This window comes from Crassostrea angulata, chromosome 8, assembly GCF_025612915.1.
Source record: "Crassostrea angulata isolate pt1a10 chromosome 8, ASM2561291v2, whole genome shotgun sequence".
Classification (NCBI taxonomy): Eukaryota; Metazoa; Mollusca; class Bivalvia; order Ostreida; family Ostreidae; genus Magallana; species Magallana angulata.
The window spans coordinates 34,402,968-34,421,836 of NC_069118.1; the positions used below are offsets into that span (position 1 = coordinate 34,402,968).

At 38.9% G+C, this 18,869-nt stretch overlaps 1 protein-coding gene across 1 annotated transcript; it reads left to right on the top strand.

Moving 5' to 3' along the window:
- The first annotated feature begins 78 nt into the window (after positions 1–78).
- On the top strand, positions 79–16,064 carry LOC128158919 (microtubule-associated protein futsch-like). Its single transcript, XM_052821910.1, has 8 exons — positions 79–244; positions 1,636–1,778; positions 2,138–2,439; positions 2,740–2,954; positions 3,733–3,876; positions 4,467–4,607; positions 5,054–14,091; positions 14,301–16,064. Exons 1-8 carry the CDS (start codon positions 134–136, stop codon positions 14,959–14,961), a joined length of 10,755 nt encoding a protein of 3,584 aa, XP_052677870.1. The 5' UTR covers positions 79–133; the 3' UTR covers positions 14,962–16,064.
- Positions 16,065–18,869: the final 2,805 nt, after the last annotated feature.

The window sequence follows — 18,869 nt, forward strand, 5'->3', positions numbered from 1 at the left end:
TAGAAACATGCCAATAAATGGATTATCTCCCGTGGGATGTTGTCACGGCGTTTCCGCAACGCGGCGCTGTTCATTGATGGCTGTTGTGTTTATGTACGGGCACATGTAGACCGAAAGTACTTGTAGTTTTACAATGGATTTCTCGGCTCTCATAGCCGAACTGCGAAATATAGCAAGCAGTTATAATGGCCGGGACATCGACTCAAATGTTTCAACTGCCATGTACTGCGAAATGTTTCGCAAGGTTTGTGAAATTTGCCCTTGAATTACAGTGGGGGTACCTGTCTGAATGTAAAACGTCCACCATTGCTCGCGTTTTGATCGACATAGCCGACACGAGAGGCGTCACGTATCTGATTGACATTCGATGGAAATTGCACGCGCAACCACGTGCATTTATAAGAATATTCATTTTAACCATATCTCATGTTGGGTTTGATTTTAAATGGCAAACATCAATGTATTCCTGCTTTATTTACGAATTTCGAGGGTGCAGCTTTGCAATGCAGTAGTCGAGGTCACCCCCTATAAAAGTGTTGTTTACCATGTTAACATTTCTTTGTTCGTGCAATTATTCGTTAAGTAATTAAAAAAATTGTTAATTATCAAAACTGATAAACTGGAAACTTGAGAAAGTAAATTTAGTTTCGAATAAATATTGCATGGGGTATGAATACAGGAACTTGAGGAAGAAATTGTATATTTCACAAAAATGAAATTGATAAAACACTTTTGCACATGTTGCATTTTATAAGGCATTAAGACATTTGCAAAATGGGGAACTTGTTAAAAATGTCAGTCAGTGATATTCTTTGGATTGTAAGAAAAATTAGACCTTTTGATTTGGACTTTCATCACATTTCTCTATACTTAGATAATCTTCTATGATTCTTGATAGGTAGATCTATGAGCTGATTATAACATATTAGGTACCGGTATAATTTCCTCAAGGATGAATTAATCAAAGTCCTTGTTCCTGAGGATTGGAGCGTGTGTGTGTGTGTGTGTGGGGGGGGGGGGGGGGGGGGTCCAAACCTAAAAACAGCCTTTCTCATTGTACAAATGATAAAAATCCATTACCCCCACCACTCCCCAAGTTTGCTCCTATGATATTTGTATTCTATTTATGAACATTTTAGTCATTAAGGCAATTCCATTAGCAGATCATGAAAATAAATCTGTCTGTATATTAAATGGTTTTTTTCATCAAGTTTAGTCAACATTATGCTAGAAATAATTTCTAGCACAGATAATTTAAACATCTAATTAGGCTGATTGTGCATGGAAGTTGGTATCATATATAGGGTATTGCCGATTCAAATATTTAAGATATTATGTCATCTTGATCACAATCCTGAAATAACTTCCTTCTAATTTTGATTTTTAGGTAAAACTTTTTGTATGAACTCCATGCCATTTCAAAACTTTAATCAAGAGTTATTATTGTATTATAGTTTTGTATATTGATAATGATAATTTCAGGTTGTTAATTGTAGTTTTTTAAAAAGTGTGCTGACTAAGAAAAACCATTATCATAGAGTTTAATATAAACTTGAAAATTAACGACCAGTATTTGAAAACAAAGTTCATCAATGACATATGTGTATGTTTTTTATATGTTGATTGTTTTAACAGATCCTACAGAAGGCGGAGAGTGAGGTCGCAGCGTACGACGACCAGATCGTGATTCTGTGGATGACCCTCTCGCAGCTCTGTCAGACCTACAAAACACTGACCAAGTGTAAAGAGCGCAACGACCTCTACCAGCATATATTTCTGTAAGTGGTCTGTCCAGATAGTTTAGTAATTTTTGTTGTTTCTTCATGATGCATTCAAGTTTACAGTGATGATGTGTGTGTATTCCTGGATATCTAATAGTATTTAATGATACTGGATTGTTCTGAAAACAATTTCTATTTTGTCTAGAAATGAAATGCTTATCCATGATATATTATATACTGTATACAGGGTTATTTTTTGCCCCGTGTAATTTTTCGCCCTTTAACACTTGCAAACAGATTTGCCTGAATTCGCCATGACACAGTTGTTTTTAAAGAGAGATAGTTTGAGACATGGGAATAAAATAAAACAAGGGTGTATACAGCATTACAGATAACTTAGCCTTGTTCTCTTGTAGACTATGTGCAAAAGTGGTGCTAAACATAAAGTGGCAGCAGTTGGCGGATGATGATCAGAGCAAGGAGAATTTCCGCAAGACGGTGGAGGCCACTCACAGCCAGCTGGTTCACGCCGGATTCGACCGGTTTGGTCTGCTGCTGAACATCATGGAGAATCCGTGGACCGATCCGACCATTACCAAGATCATGTCTGGAGACGTGGAGGAGGAGAGCAATAGTGACACTGAGGAAGACGAGAACGAAATGAGTGACGAACGGAAGAAGGAGCTGGAAGAGAGGAAGAAAAAGAAGATTCAAGAGAGTGAGTATCAAAGGATAGATTCTGCTATCTGTTATTAAGAAGTCACCAGGAAGAGTTGAAGAACTGACTAAAGTGCATGCACTTGTATATTTAATCAAAGTCAGTTTTAGTGACAGTTATGAGTTATAAGTATGTGCTATTAGAATGAAAGGAAGTATAAGTCTAAACTTTTAAAGGATTGTATTTTCAGGTTACGTAGAGTTCTTTTTAGGGTTGATTTAATTTATATAAATCTAGATGCATGATAAAAGTCAGTACCTTTTCAACAGAGTGTGTTAAGATATCAATGCTGTTTTTCAGGGGATGAGGAGTTCACCAAGTACATTGGGTCGGCTGACCCGCTGATCCTGCGGCTGAGGGTGGAGATGCTGATGCAGGAGAACTGTGAGGAGTGGGCCCTCAACCTATGTAACTGTTGTCTGAAGCAGCGGCGCTACCAGATGGACCTCGAGTTCAAATCCATGCAGCTACTGCTACTCTTCAAACTCGGAAGCATGGAAAAACTCCAAGAAGTTGTAAGTCTGGGGGAACAGATTCCAAAAAGATTGAAATTATTGTTTGAATATTGTTTTTTCTTTGAAGAAAATTAAGAAGAATCACACCTCCGGCCTAGTATTGTTTTTGATAACTGGTCAGCATGATCTTTAGAGATTTGGATTGGAATAGTGTTTATGAAGCAAAGAATTCATTACTATTTAAATCCTTAATTCTAGTTAATGTCTTTAAGTTTAAAAAAAATTGTAAAAAATGATTTGTGGATGCTTTTTTACGTGTAAAAAAAATTAATAAACAGAGAAACCCATGAGATAATATGTCCCATAGTATCAGGATTAGTTGAAATTTTGTATGTCATTTAAAAAAAATCAACTTCAAGTGGTATTGGACACCTCCATATTGTGACATACTTCCTATCCAAATAAAATCAAGTAAATTTTATAAATGTTTTCTTTCCAAAAATTGGTACCTGACAGCATATCGCAATGGCTTAATGTTAACTATGAAATCTGTAAGTCATGAGTTCAAATCCTGCTGGGGCTTTTATAATTTTTCCCTTTCCAAAAATGTTTAAAACATATATTTATTGGTCAAATATTGTAGAATTGGAAAATTCTAAAGCTATGAAAGTATTTTGATCATAATTTTCTTTTATCCACATTAATATCGACAGATGTCCCATACCTCCTTGAATAAAATGATCATATGTATTTACTTCAAAGTTTGGTATAGTATTCGCCATGGTAGAATTTGAGTGGATTTTAAATATTTATTAGCTGATCCATTTTTGTGTTGCAGTGTGAAACCATTGAGTGCCACCATGGGATCTACATCATAGAGAAGCTGGAGAAAAAAGAGAACAACCAGAGCCTGTGTGTTCGACTGATACAGATATTTCTGGTGCAGGACTGGATCAGGCCAGACAGGAACTGCTGTACCAAGGTGAGGCTGTTAAGGAAAAATTCAAACAAGGTCATATAGACATTGCCATGCAGAGCATCTCATTTAACAAAACACCAATAAATTAATATTTATAGAAAGAGCATATAGTTTTGCTATAAAAGACATGCAGAATTGACAAGGTCCCACCCACGCCACCCCTACCCTGCCCCCAAATATGTTTTTTTACATGGGCAATGTATTTTCAAGATAATCCATTACTGATAATTTTAATTATGTTACTGTACTAAGCAATTACTGTACTGTAGCTTAATCCAATCTCAGTCTGTGTTATCTGAATTCTTTGTTTTAATATTTCATATACGGTAACAATATGCTATTGGTGTATGTATGACCCAATAAATCAACTCTATGTTGAAGAATAAAGAAAGGCCTTTCTCTTTCCACTCTTCTCTGCTATAAATGATTAGTACCTTCCCGCATATCCAACATCCAGCTGTGTCGAAATATTGATAATAAGGATTTTTTGGAGAAGGAGGAGGGTGGTTTTTTTTGCTTTTGATATTAAATATCAACTGTTTTTAGTTGGTAGTTATTGACAATATAGGTGACCTGTGTTTGTTCTGTTTCAGAAACTGCTCCAGATGTGGATCAAGTACCAGTCGATGGAGGACAAGGACCGGGACAAGTTCCTGGACAGCGTGTGGGCCATCGCCAAGATCTCCTCCAGCACTGACCAGGTCAACCAGCTGGTCACCGGCCTCGTCAAAAAGGTCAGGGTCATTCTTGTCACTTAATCATGCCCCAGAGTCTGTAATGTGTTGTATGATATCATTATGTTGAAGTTAGTACAGAGAGACTCTGTTTTTACTTAGCATACTAATATAGCAACTTAAAAAGTATTTCATTATGGATTTGTTAGCATGAAAATAAAGCCAATCTATCATTTTCTTTTAAACTGTTCTCATAAAGACATGATTTGACATCTTTTATATTTGGTCTTTCTTGTGCTTTAGTAATTTATTATTATGTGATTAAAACATATATTGGTACCAACTGCAATTTTATAAGCATTGTTCATATACAGAGTTATCTGCTCTTTTTCATGTTTATAAATCATAAATGGTGATTTTTTATATGTTGATGAATTAGATTTAATAACTCTGTGTGTGTGTACCTGTAGTCGTAAGTTTTAAATATAGCTATTGTTGTTTTTCAGTGTGGCCTCAACCTGCTTCAACTATACACAGACCTGTGTGTGTATGCAATTAACTTTGACAAGGGATGTTGTGAACAACAGATGATTCAGGGTAATATGGAGGGAGTGAAAAAGCAGCAGTGGGCCATCTCTGTGACTTGTATCAAACTAGCAGATCTGTATTGTAACTGTAGTCCGAAACTGGCACGAATCGCAGCTCTGACAGCATTCTCTCTGAATCCGACAATTCAGAATTTTAATGTGGTAAGGAAAACATTCACAGATAAGCGCAAAGAGAAAATGCAGGCTGTGAAACAAGATTTGTCAGAGGAGAAAGGAAAGGAGACTCCCCAGAAAGAGTACAAGCCAAGACAGAGTAAATATCTACAGAAAGTGAATCCAGCAACCATTCATGAAGTGGAGCGCTTGCTCAACATGTTGCGTCCCTATTATCTGGATCCAGAGATAGGGTTTGAAAAACTTCAACCTGTGTGTCAAAAGTTCATGGATGAAAGGGGTGGAGGAATATCGGAACTACCAAAGAAACCGAACAGACCCCAAACAAAGACAAACTCAAATTCACCGCGACAGAATGCTGACGTTCAGTTTGGCAGTGACAACAGTGCCGGGTCGTCTCGTTCAAACTGTGCTCAAACAAAATCAAAAAACCCACCAATCACAGCCCAGTCCGCCCCTTCGCCTGCTTCATCGCTTGCCAAGTCTCCTTTATTTGGAAACAAACCTCGTTCGTACCGTGCTATGTCCCAACCAGAGACAGTGTCAAAGCCCCCAAAAACAGTTCAGTCCAATGCAATTGCCCAGAGACTTGTCCCATTAATTCAACCTTCTCCTACTCCTCAAACAAAAACAACTTCCATTGATTCTACCAGCAACATAAGTGAACTTTTGAAAGCCACAAAGACACTGCCACAGTACAACCCAAACAGTAGTCCCGCTACGTCACTGTCATATACCTCACCTTCCTTTGTGTCAGTTCCGCAGAGAATGAGTGGTGTTAACACCCAGGTACAATCCACAGACTTGTTACGCAGAAAAAGTGTGACCCTTCCGGTCAGTACAGGCGGAGCTTTCAGCAGAAGTGAAATCATTGGCGATGCAGGCGATAAGTCTATTTATCATCACTTGTACAAGCCTTTGAAACCTCAGGAACCAACCAGCCTAAAAACTGCAAAGCCTCCTTCCAACAAGTTGCAAGTTACAAATGTTAATAATAAGTTTCAGGGCCATCCTAATAGCTATAGTTTAGGTGGTCAAGCAAACTTTAACTCAATAGCAAGACCAACAGAGGGGGCCAGTTTTGCTCCCCCTGCCGCTGGAGTGGATAGTCGTCGTCCCTCAGCTGAAGAACTCCAAAGCATTGTTGATTGGTTGCAGTCTGGAACTGAGGATGCCATTTCCAAACAGAGCATTGCCAGCTTCAATACAGCCATTCAACAAACTCCACCCCCAGCACACACACCACAACCGTCCTATGCGGCCAGAGGGCAGGCAGTTCATAATTCTCAGGCCCATTCCTCGCTACAGTCTGGTCAGAAGGTTGATCTTAATACTCTCCTGACAAAGCCCCAAGTTGTGGCCAATGTACTGAAGATTCATCCCAAAGGGAAGACAGCAGTGCAAGAAGCGGCTTCACAGATTTCACAAAGATTGTCAGACATTCGATCCCAGGGAGATGTACAGTTACTTCTTAATCTGCAGAAGAAATGTGGAAGCCATCAAAAACCAGTGCCTCCAAACAGTGCACCAAACTCAGATCAACTGGTCCACAAGAAGTCGGTAAATGATACAAAAGGGAAGAAGAATCTCACTGATACTGATCTGTCTTTAGAGGAAATGAAGAGGAGGATAGCAGACATTGTGCAAAAACAGAAACTTTTGTGTGAAAATAAACCTGATCAGCCAGCAAAGAGAAGGAGATCAGATTCACCGAAAGGGAAAAAAAAGACAACAGGATCATCTTCCTCAACTCCAACAAAAGGTTTGAAGCCAGCATCCAGTCCAACAGTGGTAGCAACCGCGACATCAGAGAGCTCTAACACACCGCCACAAGGAGAGGTACAGAAACAGCAGATAAAGGAGTGGTTCAATAACAGACTCCAGGTTCAGCAACAGATAGAGAAGATAAAGCAGCAACCACCGAGCATCAGCAGCTTAACAAAACCACAGTTTATTCTGCAGCAACAAGCAGCACCTGTTCATTTTGTTTCTGCATCCCAAATTGAAAACCTGAGGAGCAGTTCAGCACAGAGAGGAGCTGGAAATCCTAGAGCTAGTGAAGGTCCAGCTCTGCATGGAAGTCCAGGACCTCCACAGCAGAAAGTAGATCATTATGATCAGAGGTTAGGTCTCTTGTCAAATTCAGCCTCCACCAAACCCTCTCTTCTAGAACAGAAACTCCTGCAAGATGACAGTGCAACTACAGCCTCTTTAAAAGACTCTAGTATGCTTAGCAGCAGTATTCCACAAACACCAAATATACATCAACTGCGAACTTTTCAAGCAAGTGCTCAAAGCGTTTCCAATGAAGGAGTCTTGCCCAGTCAGTTGCATTTACCACTTCCAAACTCACAGGCGAATACAACTGGAGTGTCTCAAGGTCCTGGGATTTCTGAAGGTACCCTGCCATCGTCTGATGGGCCTACCCCTACTACCTTGTTATCTGTCCTGCTAGAACAGTCCAAATACATCACCTCTGTGGCAGCAACGTCAGCCAGTAGCAGCCCCTCTCAGAGCAAAAACTTCCAAGGTGGCTCCTCTCAAGTAAATACAAGTACTTGGTCATCTACACTGTCAAATTCAGTGTTGAGCTCCTTAGCATCCACTCCAACTAGTGCTTCTCCTATAAGAACTAGTGCTCAGCAAACTCTCTCAATCCTGTTGCCCAAAACAGCACATTGTGGGAAACAGGATGTGGAGAATTCCAATTCTGATTCAACCTCTACCTCTTCTACTGTGGATAGCCGAGAAAAACCAAAAGACAGTTCATTAATGTCTCCAGTAGGATACCAGTTGAAGTATGTTGGTCAAATCAAAACAAAGGATATACAATCAGTCGCTAAGTCTGGGAATGACTTGTTGGGTGGCAATACAAGTGGTCAGAGCATTCAGAAATCTCCATCTGGAATGAAACTGCTGACCTGCTTTGATAATGAGGTTGTGAAAGAAATCTCTAAAATGATTGGTGTAGAGAAAAAGCAAGCAATGCCTCCTGTGGAAATTCCGATTATATCTAAGCCTCAACAACAAATGGAAAATGTGGACAGTGTTCATTGTGTATCTGTAAAAAATAATACAGAAAACAGTTTTGTTACTGAAAATAAACAAATGGGAGAAAAAGAAGTTTCAAGATTAGAATCTCTCGGGACGGTTGTTCCTAATGAAAAACCAACTCCATTAACTGATCTGAAAGCCACTAGTGAACAAAGTCAAGTAGGGGTGAAAAATTATAGACAGTCATTAATCGATTCCTTAGAAAATGGCATCAAGCAGTCCATGGAGCACATTGATGTGTCTGCTGAACTGTTAGAAAAATCTTCACAGAATATCCATCCATCCTGTATAGATCTAGATCTGACTAGAGAAAAAGTGCCAGAGTGTTCTGAAAGTGTTGGAGATATCTCATCAACTGCACAACCTGTACTCCCAAATGTTGAAGTTGTTCAGGAGGAATCTACTGAAAAATTGCCAGAATCTCAAACTTGCGTGGGGGAAATGGTTAATCGTGGTGCTGATAGCGGTCCTAAAATGTCGTCAGAGTCTCAGACCTGGACAGACAAAACAATTGAACATGGTGCTAATAGTGATAGAAACTCCTCTCCCTTATCTCCTGCAGCTCAACCAACAACTTGCATTGATCAAATTGATCCATTGGTTTCCGAAAGTGGTTCCAAGACTGAGGAGGAGTGGAGCCGAGAAGAATGTCTTGATGATGTAGCAAATATAGAAGTGAAACAATCTGAAACTAGTAATCGCTCAAGAGATGAAGATTCTGTAAATAGAAATACATCAAGTTCTGTGCCAGATGAAGTTAATTTAAAGAGTATATCAGAGGAACAACCAAAGGAGGCTGTAAAAGAAGAAAAATCTGATGAGAAAACTGACAATAACATTCCAGACAGTGGACATTTTACATTAGAATCTAAGGAAGAAGATATGTTAACAGAAGCGGCTGATGAAACATCAGAATTGATGGAAAATGCTTCAGCTAAAACTCATAAGGAGGAAGAATTGGATAAAGCAGAGGAAACAGTTAAAGATGCTGATCACACAGAAGAAACTGAAAAACCTAAACTAAATAATCCCATCATATCAGTGGACAGTGCAATTTTAGAAGAAAAGCAACAGGGATTAGTGGTTGAAGACTCTGAGTCTGCTGGGATGGAAGATCAGCAAATGGAAGAAGAGAGCTTAGTTGAGGAAACAGAAAACAATGAGCCAAGTACAGACACTGTTGAAATAGAAAAAGATGAAGCTAAAGAAAAAGATTTTAAAGTAGAGCAAACAGAAATACTATGCATGGAGGATATTAAACTGGACAACATTGATCGTTCCAAGGTCATTCATAAACTGAAGAATGATATGAACAACTTATTACACCAAATCGAGGACTTGAATGGAAGTCATGGATCTAGATCCATTGCTGAAACTCTGAGTGAGATGAATTGTCACGAACAAGCCAGTGATAACCAAAATGTACAGATCTCAAAACTATCAGAGACAGTTCAAAAGATGGAGGAGGAACTGGAAGAGGAGAGGAAGAAGGAACAAGATGTCGGAGATCAGGGCTCTGTTGTAACCACCAAGTCAGTGCCTCTAGAATTAGCAGGAGAGAGTAGTGAAGAAAGTGAGGAGGTTGGTGCGAAAGAAGAAACTAAAGCTAGGAAAGATGAAGTGGAGGAAACTGAGTCAATGTCCACAGAGTTTGAAAAAGAGGTGACACCTGATGAAAAGCCGGAAGAAATGAATTTGACGTCTCATGAAAACCAAGAAAAATTGGAGGTTAAATCGGATGAAAAACAAGTAATAGGGGAGTTTGCTTTGGAAGAACCTAAAGTAGAAGTAGAATCTCAGAATGCCGAGGACAGGTCTACAGATCAGAGAGAAGGAGAGAACATATTATTAAACAGTGTGGAGTGTAAAGGCAAGAAGGGGGAAAAGGAAGAAAAAGACAATGGCAGTGAGAAAATCACAGATGAAGAGAAAGAGATAATGGCTGAAGAAGGAAACAGAAAACTGGACAAGTTTAGAAAAAATCAAAAAAATAAGAAGACTGATATTCCAGTCAATTTTGGTTTTGATTTCAATGAAGAAAGTCATGGGGAAGAAATGAAAATAAATAAGAAATCATCTTCTGAAGATTCAAGTTCCAGAGAAAGTGAATTTGTTAAAGTTTCCCCTCCTGAATCAAAGCACAAAAGATTGCAAGGATCTGCCATTTTAAAGACCAAGAAAAGGTACAGAGAAAATCTGCAAGGGGCAAAAGAGGTGGCAGAGAAAATCAAGGAGCACATCATCTCTGGAACGAAAGTTGTGGAAATCACTGAGAAAACAGCATTACCAAGTGTCATAGAAACTAAAGCATTTAGTGCTGATGTGAAAAAGAACATGCCTGCAAGTGCTCGAGTCAATGACCCTGATTTTGACAAGCATTCCATTACCTCCAATTCATCATCTTGCTCGTCTGTGCCAAGCATTAACCAAATGCAGACCATACAGTCAAACCCAGAAAAGGAGAAGGGAACAAAAGAAATTCCAGAGAAGACCAATAACTGTTTGATCTGTGGAAAAGAGTTTCGATCAGTGATGAGTCTTAAGGAACATGTTAAAAACAAGTGCAAGTCCACCGACTATGTGAGGACAAAGGACTATGAATTCTCTTCACGCTTCACTTGCTGTAAATGTGGCATGACCTCGTCATCACCATATGACATGAAAAAACATCTGAAGAGGCAACACAATATGTCAGATGACAAAGATTTTGAGGACCTGCTGATCAGTTCTTATAAATGTGAATTGTGTGGGGAGACGTTCAAGGATAAGACATCCATTTATTCCCATGTCTCAACTTCCTGTCCTCATCTTGGTGCCCGAAGGAAAGAAAGCAAACTGTTTCCTGATGACAAACGTGCTGTGAAAACTTTGCCAAACCTTGTGAATCCTAATCGTGGGAAACTGTCTAGTGCTACCACCAATCAAAGTCCTCCAAACAATGTTGGTTTTAAGGAGAAAGTTCCAGTAGCCAATGCTGAGAACCAGAGGCAGCCAAAAACTGTCAGTAGAGAAATGAAGGCAACTGAAATGATTTCTGTAAAAAGTGAAAACACTAAGATATTGTCCCAGGAAAGAGTGTCGAGTCCAGTTGAAACTGCCATTGGAAAATCTCAGATTGAGGAAAAAAATTCTGAGGAAAATGCCTCATTATCTAGCCAAGAAGAAAGTCAGACTGATAGCAAGAAGAAAACAGAAGCTCAGGTTTCTAATCAAAGAGTCACACGATCAAGACTGGAGAATACCTCAACAAAAAAAGAATCTGGGACTAACAATGCGAAAGGCACGAAGCAGCAGGTGGTAGCAGAAAAATCTGGGAAGAAAGTTGAAGATCCAGTGAAAGAGGATAACCATGTAGAAGATTCATGCAGAAAGTTGAGCTTTGATGAAAGTCAAAATAAAGCTAGTGTGGAAGAGGAAAAAAGTCCAGAAAAATCAAACAAAAAAGATAGATCAACAGAAAGAAAGAGGACCAACAAAGAATCGCCTGAATTAAAGACACCAACAGCAAGAGGTCAAACAAGAGGGAAAAATGGCAAATTTACTCCAAGGTCATCAGCTGTTCCCAGTAATGAAAAAAAAGAAGACGATTCAACAGATCTCTCTAATCAAGATAAATCTCAAACATCCAAACCTACCTATAGAAGACACACAAGATCAAAAGGGACAGTAGAGAATGTAGACCTTAGTGATTTGGAGAAAGTGGAAATGAACTTTCGAAAATCTCGTTGCAGGCAACACAGTGGATCAACTGATGTTTCTTTGGTATCAGAGTGTTCAGAAGTTGACCAACAACAAAAATTGTCAGAACAGACCAAGAGGAAGAAATTAGACAATGATTCTTGTGAGGGTAAGAGCACAAGTTCTCCTGCAGTGGTTGCAGAATCTGGGCAAGATGCTAGTAGTAGTCAAAGAAAGCGTAAAGAGGCATCTTCTGTACAGCCACCTGTGGAGACCCCTTCCAGAGGGAAAAGGTTAATCAAGGTGAAGAAATTTGACCAGTTTGAGGTTCCAGAATTCCTCAAATCGCAGGTCATTAATTCAAACTTAAAAAGACAAGTCAAGATGGAGAAAGTTCCTGACAAAGTCATCCAAACACCTGCCAAAAATGAAACAAAGAAGGAGATCAGAAAGTGCAGCAGATGTAGTAAGCAGTTTGCTAACCAGACCAAGTTAATCAAGCATATTGCCACTGTACACCTGACTCCATGCAAACCTTCGTCTAGTTCACGATTGCAGAAGTGTTCCTACCAGTGCAGGTACTGTAAGGCCACCTACAAGACCTACCTACAGTTTCTGAACCATGTACCAGGGCATGCAACACAGATATTAGAAGGACTTGACAGTAAACAAATTGTTCCTGCTGTTGTTCATTCCAAACCTGCCCATGTTAAAGGTACAGAAGATTCTGGACCACAGAAGGAAGAAACGGAGAATATCATAAAGAAAGAAAAAGCTGAGGAGAATGAAGTGAAGACGCGGTCCACTAGACAGGCTGAAAATAAAGCAAAACCAGTGAATGAACCAACAGAAAGTGCTGTTGCTACAAGGTCAAGGAGATCAACCGCTTCTTCAGAAAATGGACAAGGTGACAAAGCCAATCAAAAAGCCAAATCAAGTTCAACTTCAAGACAGGAAAAACAAGTATTGACCAGTAGGAGTCGCAGCAGAAGTGGCAGAGGTCTTGATAATAAAGAGGAGAAACCAGAGGTAGACTTAAACTCCCCTTCCAGGCAGCTAAGGAGAAAGAGAGATAGCAGAGGTAATGAGAAGGACAATGATGTTTTAAAAAAGAAACAGAATATGCAGCAGGAGAATCAGAATACAAAAACACAAGAGAAGCAGTTGCCACAGACAGAAGAGCATATGACCAGGTCCAGTGCAAAACGAAAGTCTGAGTCCAACAAATCTCCAGCACCCTCCAAGAAATCAAAAACAGACCAGCCAGATTCAACAGAGTGCGAGACTAGTGAATTCGAGTTCGCAGGATCTGATGCAGAAATTTCCTTCCGAAAAAGAATGCCCAAAAAAAGGAAAGTTGAGGTCAATTTTGTTGACACATGTGGATCAGATATTGAAGAAACAGCTGCAGAAGAAATTGCTGAAGATGATGATGATGATTACAATCCTGCAGAAGATGAAGAAGAGGAGGAGGAAGATGAGGCCATCAAGGATGACCTGGACAATAAACCCAGTAAAACAAAAGATAGCTGTAGTAAAAAACAAGACAGTGTGGAGAACAATACCTCCAACAATCATAAAGGTCCGGAAAAAGTCCCTGTAGCAGTAGTGGACGATGATGAGTTTGAGTATGTGAAATCTCCTAGTCATGAAACCACATTTAATGAGACTAGCAAAGCCCTACTGCATAAAGCCTCCGAGGTGAAGGAGAAAATTGTTCTATCCAGATCCTCAAAAGACCACACAGCATACCTCAATTCCTTCATGTCCTACATCGACAATCGGAGCAAGAAAACCAAGGAGGAAAAGGAGAAAGTCGCAAAGACTTTGCAGCAACCCAATAAGAAAACTGTGCCCAATAAGAAGGCCAGACTGGATACCGATAAAGACAATAGTACAGACACAGAGGAGAGAGGGACAACCTCTGGTACCCCTAACCAGGCCCCCACATCATTCCTGGATAGTTTTCTGGAGCACTGCAGCAAAGCAACAGACGGGGAGATGAGCAGTCCCTCAGGGTCAGTGAAGGGAGAAGACACAAAGGCAGGAGAGGACCATGTGGCAACAAAGACTGAACAGAAGCAGGTGAAGTAAGTAAGGATTGTCTAAGCAAGTACATGTAGATTGTGCAAATACCAGTTGATATTTGTGCAATATTTTTTTCAAATGAATTTTTAATTTTTGATATCGGTCACTTAGGACAAATGCCATTAAAAATGTGAAATAATATACCATAAATTATCTGTTCAAATATTATCTAAAAAAAAATTTCATAGGTGAAATTCAATTTATTATTTAGAAGTGAAAGCAAACCAGATGCTGAGGTAAAAGAAGAAACAGCATGTGTGATTGGAAATGTTGACTCAAAGGTGACAGAGACAGGTGATAAAACTTCATTCAATGCATTCCAGGACACATTTAAATCCTTCGTGACTGCAGGCTCTAAAAAGGGCAGCATCAGTGGGGAGGGGGACTCGTCCACTCGGAAGGAAAGTCTGACAGATGTGATTGAGGGACTGAGAGATTCTGAGCGGACTCACCGAGCGGGCTCAGAGGAGAGTGTTCAGACCGTGAGCTCGCGGTGTACGGACATCAGTGACACCAGCGAAGGAGCTCAAGGATCGACGGCCTCGAAGAGCAAGCGTATGAGGCACATTTACCACAATGGGAAAATATGGCACGTGGGGGCTGGGAACGTCACCTCCATGTCAGTGAAACAGAACGACCCCGAGGGACACCCCCTCTCCAGCTCTACCCTCACCAACCCCATTACTCCAGGAATGACTCTCGCCACGAAACAACTGATAAAAGTCGACCGAGACAAAAACACTCCTCACCAGGACCAGAGTGAGAATACGTACACTTACACCACTGCCGAGGAGTTGAAGAGGGGGAGCCAGGGTGGCTCCAACAAGTGGAGGGTCAAGAGGGACAAGACTCAGCTCAGCTTCAGAAAGTAACCAGCCAGAATGCAAGGACAGTTTAATTTTAGAGAGCATGCTTCGTGTTGAATCTGTGAACGACAAGAAAGTAACTTTTTTTTTAGTGCGAAAGTTGAAAAATGTGGAGTATGAAGTTCTTGGAATGATTAAGGTTGTATCTGCTTTGAATAGATATAAAAACTTTTTTTTATACGAGTTACTGAAAAGTTTTATACAATGTACATAAGAAAATGATTTCCTAGGTGCCATTTTTGTTAGGACTGGAAACACTGTCACATTAATTAATGAAATGATATATTTGTTTGAAAGTGTGAACTTGAGTGTATACTTTAAGTCTGAGGAATGCAAGCTTTGTCTGTGTGGTTTATAAAGGTATTTTAATGCCTACCAAATGTGTTTGCAGTTGAGACTGTACTTATGTTCTTGGCTGATAGAGTACAAGTTGGGTCTAATATTCAATGAGCATTTCACTGAATGCAATTCCCGCAATAACTCCACATATGCCAGAGTACTAATATATCTCGTTTCTGTTCAAGAATTTACTTTCCAGTAATGGAGCGTGAATAAGTCATGCTATGGGTAGATCACAAACAATTGATGAAAATATGCATGCAAAATAATCTTCTATGAACTTATTCAGTTTTGTCTTGAGAAATACTGAAATGGAAGCTAAAAGACTCTTATGAATAGAGCTGAATTGCAGGGACATGTATTTTTGGCATGAATTTGACTCTACATGTTTCAGCCTTTCTTATGTCTGGTTTTCACAATTATTTTTTGAACTTCCCTCATTTTTTAAATGTAAAATTGGTGACAGATGTACAGAAGTTATATTTTGTACTCTCAAGACATCAGTTTAATTGCAGCATTTCAATGGATAGTAGTGCAATATTAATGACAGTGTACATACTTATTCTTTTTTTAAACAAGTATTTTGTTGTGTTTTTGTGAAGTCCAATTGTCAGCATGTGTTTTATGTCACTTCCTGTTTGTCCATGGTCTTTAACATTTCATCATCAGCACTTCATCATTGTCACAACTATACATTCATGTATGTAAATACAAGATTTTTTTTTTTTCATGAGAAAATTTATATGTAATAAACAATGTAAAACCTGAAATGTCTTTATCATTAACTCGGTTGACTCCCAAGCAAGGTTTGATAACTCTTATAAAATCTGGGATTTAATTGTTTTCATGTGTATTTTAGAATTAACTTTCATATAAGCAAATGTTTAGCTTAGGGTATCGTTTTACCAATGCGCTTTGAACCAAATGAATGCTAATTATTCTACAGCAATTCAATTCAGTACAAGGAAAATAATAACAGAAAACGGAATAGTTTTATGTGCCTAAAGGAGGCGGGTAGTCAACAAATTGCCATAATCATCAGATTTGCCGTTAACTTTTAAACATGATGTTTTTGGTCATAAACTTATTACTGTGGTTTCATTAATATTCAAGGGTATCAATTTTCGTGGATATAGTAAAAATCACAGTTTCAAGGATACGTAAATTCGTGGCCAATGACCCTAACAATACAAAATATTAATAGAAATTGCACTTCAATGAACATTTAATTTCGTGGAGCAACTTAACAACGAAATCCACGAATATTGGTATTCAACGAATATTGATGAAAATACAGTATTTAGTGAAGAAAATATATCCAAATTTTTAGTGAATTTCTGAGTATTTAAGTTTTAAAATGTAAACATTTGAATTTCTGTGTATTTAAGTTTTAAAATGCAAACATTTTCTATAACATTAAAAAAGTGCTTGTCGTCTAAAGGAGGTAAATATAGCCTAAAAATGGCCACAACCATCCAGCTCTCATGGATTGTGCCATATGAGAATATATTCACAGCTTTGTTGCAAATTCTGTTAAAGAAGGCAGTATACCAGTAATAATGTGTTTACCTATTGTGCAAACAAATTCATGAATGCTGCAATATTTGACTAGAGTCATTGAACTATTGGGAATCATAGATGATAGAGTTTCTTTATCTGCTTAATAATAAATTCAGATTTTAAAAGATCCATGAATAAAAAATGTGGACATGGTACTCTTCCTTAATTTCGATGATTTTCAAGCTGGGAATTTGTCAGGTACGATATGTGGGCCGTAGTAAACTATGATAAAGATATGAGGGTCAATCAAAAAATCCAAGACAATATAGCTGTCTGTCATATATATATATGCCCCCCCCCCTTCGAAGAAGGGAGGGCATATTGCTTTGCTGCTGCCCGTCAGTTGGTCGGTCGGTCCACCTACAGTTTCCGTCCCTTTTCTTCGCAAAGGATGCACATATTGAAATGAAATTTGGTATACAGGTTTATCGTAATAATATCTAGGTCAAGTTCGAGTTTTGAGTGCGATCGAGCAATATTCGACAGAGTTGTGGCCCTTGGACATGGAAAAATTCCTATTATTTGTAGTTTCCGTTCATTTTCACTATATCACTTGACATCTAATTTGTTCACAAAATCATAAGCTAGTTCCTCGAAGTTTTCTTATTTTTTACCACATGTCTTTTTGTTTAAATTTAAAAAAAACCCGAATGTCAGATAACGTTGTTTTGACCAATGTTTTTATTATCAACTATTTACAGCTATTCTGCTCTCTTTTGTACTGTTTGATGTTCAAAATACATTTACAACAATTAACCCCCACAAAATGTGTTGGAGTTAAACACAAATGTGCAAATAATTTTTTTCTTCTTTATCCCACTATTGAGCATTTTCACAGTTTTCATCGGCTTTTTCCCTAGTTAGATTTATACTATTTATACTTTTCATTGTGCTGTGATGTCTGGCAACGTCAATTTTTCTAGTCAATTTTAAAGATGACTATGTTTTTTAGTTACTGACATCTGTTCAACAAATCTATATATCCCGTCATTATTTGGTGCATAGAATATCATGGCAGTTTTTAGCTCACCTGAGCCAAAGGCTCAAGTGAGCTTTTCTGATCACAATTTGTCCGTTGTCTGTCGTAGTCGTTGTCGTTGTCGTCGTCGTTGTCGTCGTTAACTTTCACATTTTCATCTTCTTCTCAAGAACCACTGGGCAGATTTCAACCAAATTTGGCACAAAGCACCACTAGGTGAAGGGGATTTAAGTTTGTTCAAATGAAGGGCCACGCCCTCTTTAAAGGGGAGATAATTGAGAATTATTGAAAATTTGTTGGTATTTTTCAAAAATCTTCTTCTCAAAAACTATTTGGCCTGAAAAGCTAAAACTTGTGTGGAGGCATCCTCAGGTAGTGTAGATTCAAGTTTGTTCAAATCATGGTCCCCGGGGGTAGGGAGGGGCCACAAGAAGGGGATCAAGTTTTACATAGGAATATATAGAGAAAATCTTTAAAAATCTTCTTCTCAAAAAGTATTGGGCCACAAAAGCTCAAATTAAAATGGAAGCATCCACAGGTAGTGTAGATTCAAGTTTGTTCAAATCATGGGTCCGGGGGGTAGGGTGGGGCCACAATTGGGGGATCAAGTTTTACATAGGAATATATAGAGAAAATTTTTAACAAATCTTCTTCTCAAAAATTATTAGGCCAGAAAAGCTCAACTTTGAGTGGAAGCATCCTCAGGAAGTGGAGATTCAAGTTCGTTCAAATCATGGTCCCCGGGGGTAGGGTGGGGCCACAATTGGGGGGTCAAGTTTTACATAGGAATATATAGAGAAAATCTTTAAAAATCTTCTTCTCAAAAACTATTGGGCCACAAAAGCTCAAATTAAAATGGGAGCATCCACAGGTAGTGTAGATTCAAGTTCGTTCAAATCATGGTCCCCAGGGGTAGGGTGGGGCCACAATTGGGGGGTCAAGTTTTACATAGGAATATATAGAGAAAATATTTAAAAATCTTCTTCTCAAAAACTATTAGGCCAGGAAAGCTCAAATTTGAGTGGAAGCATCCTCA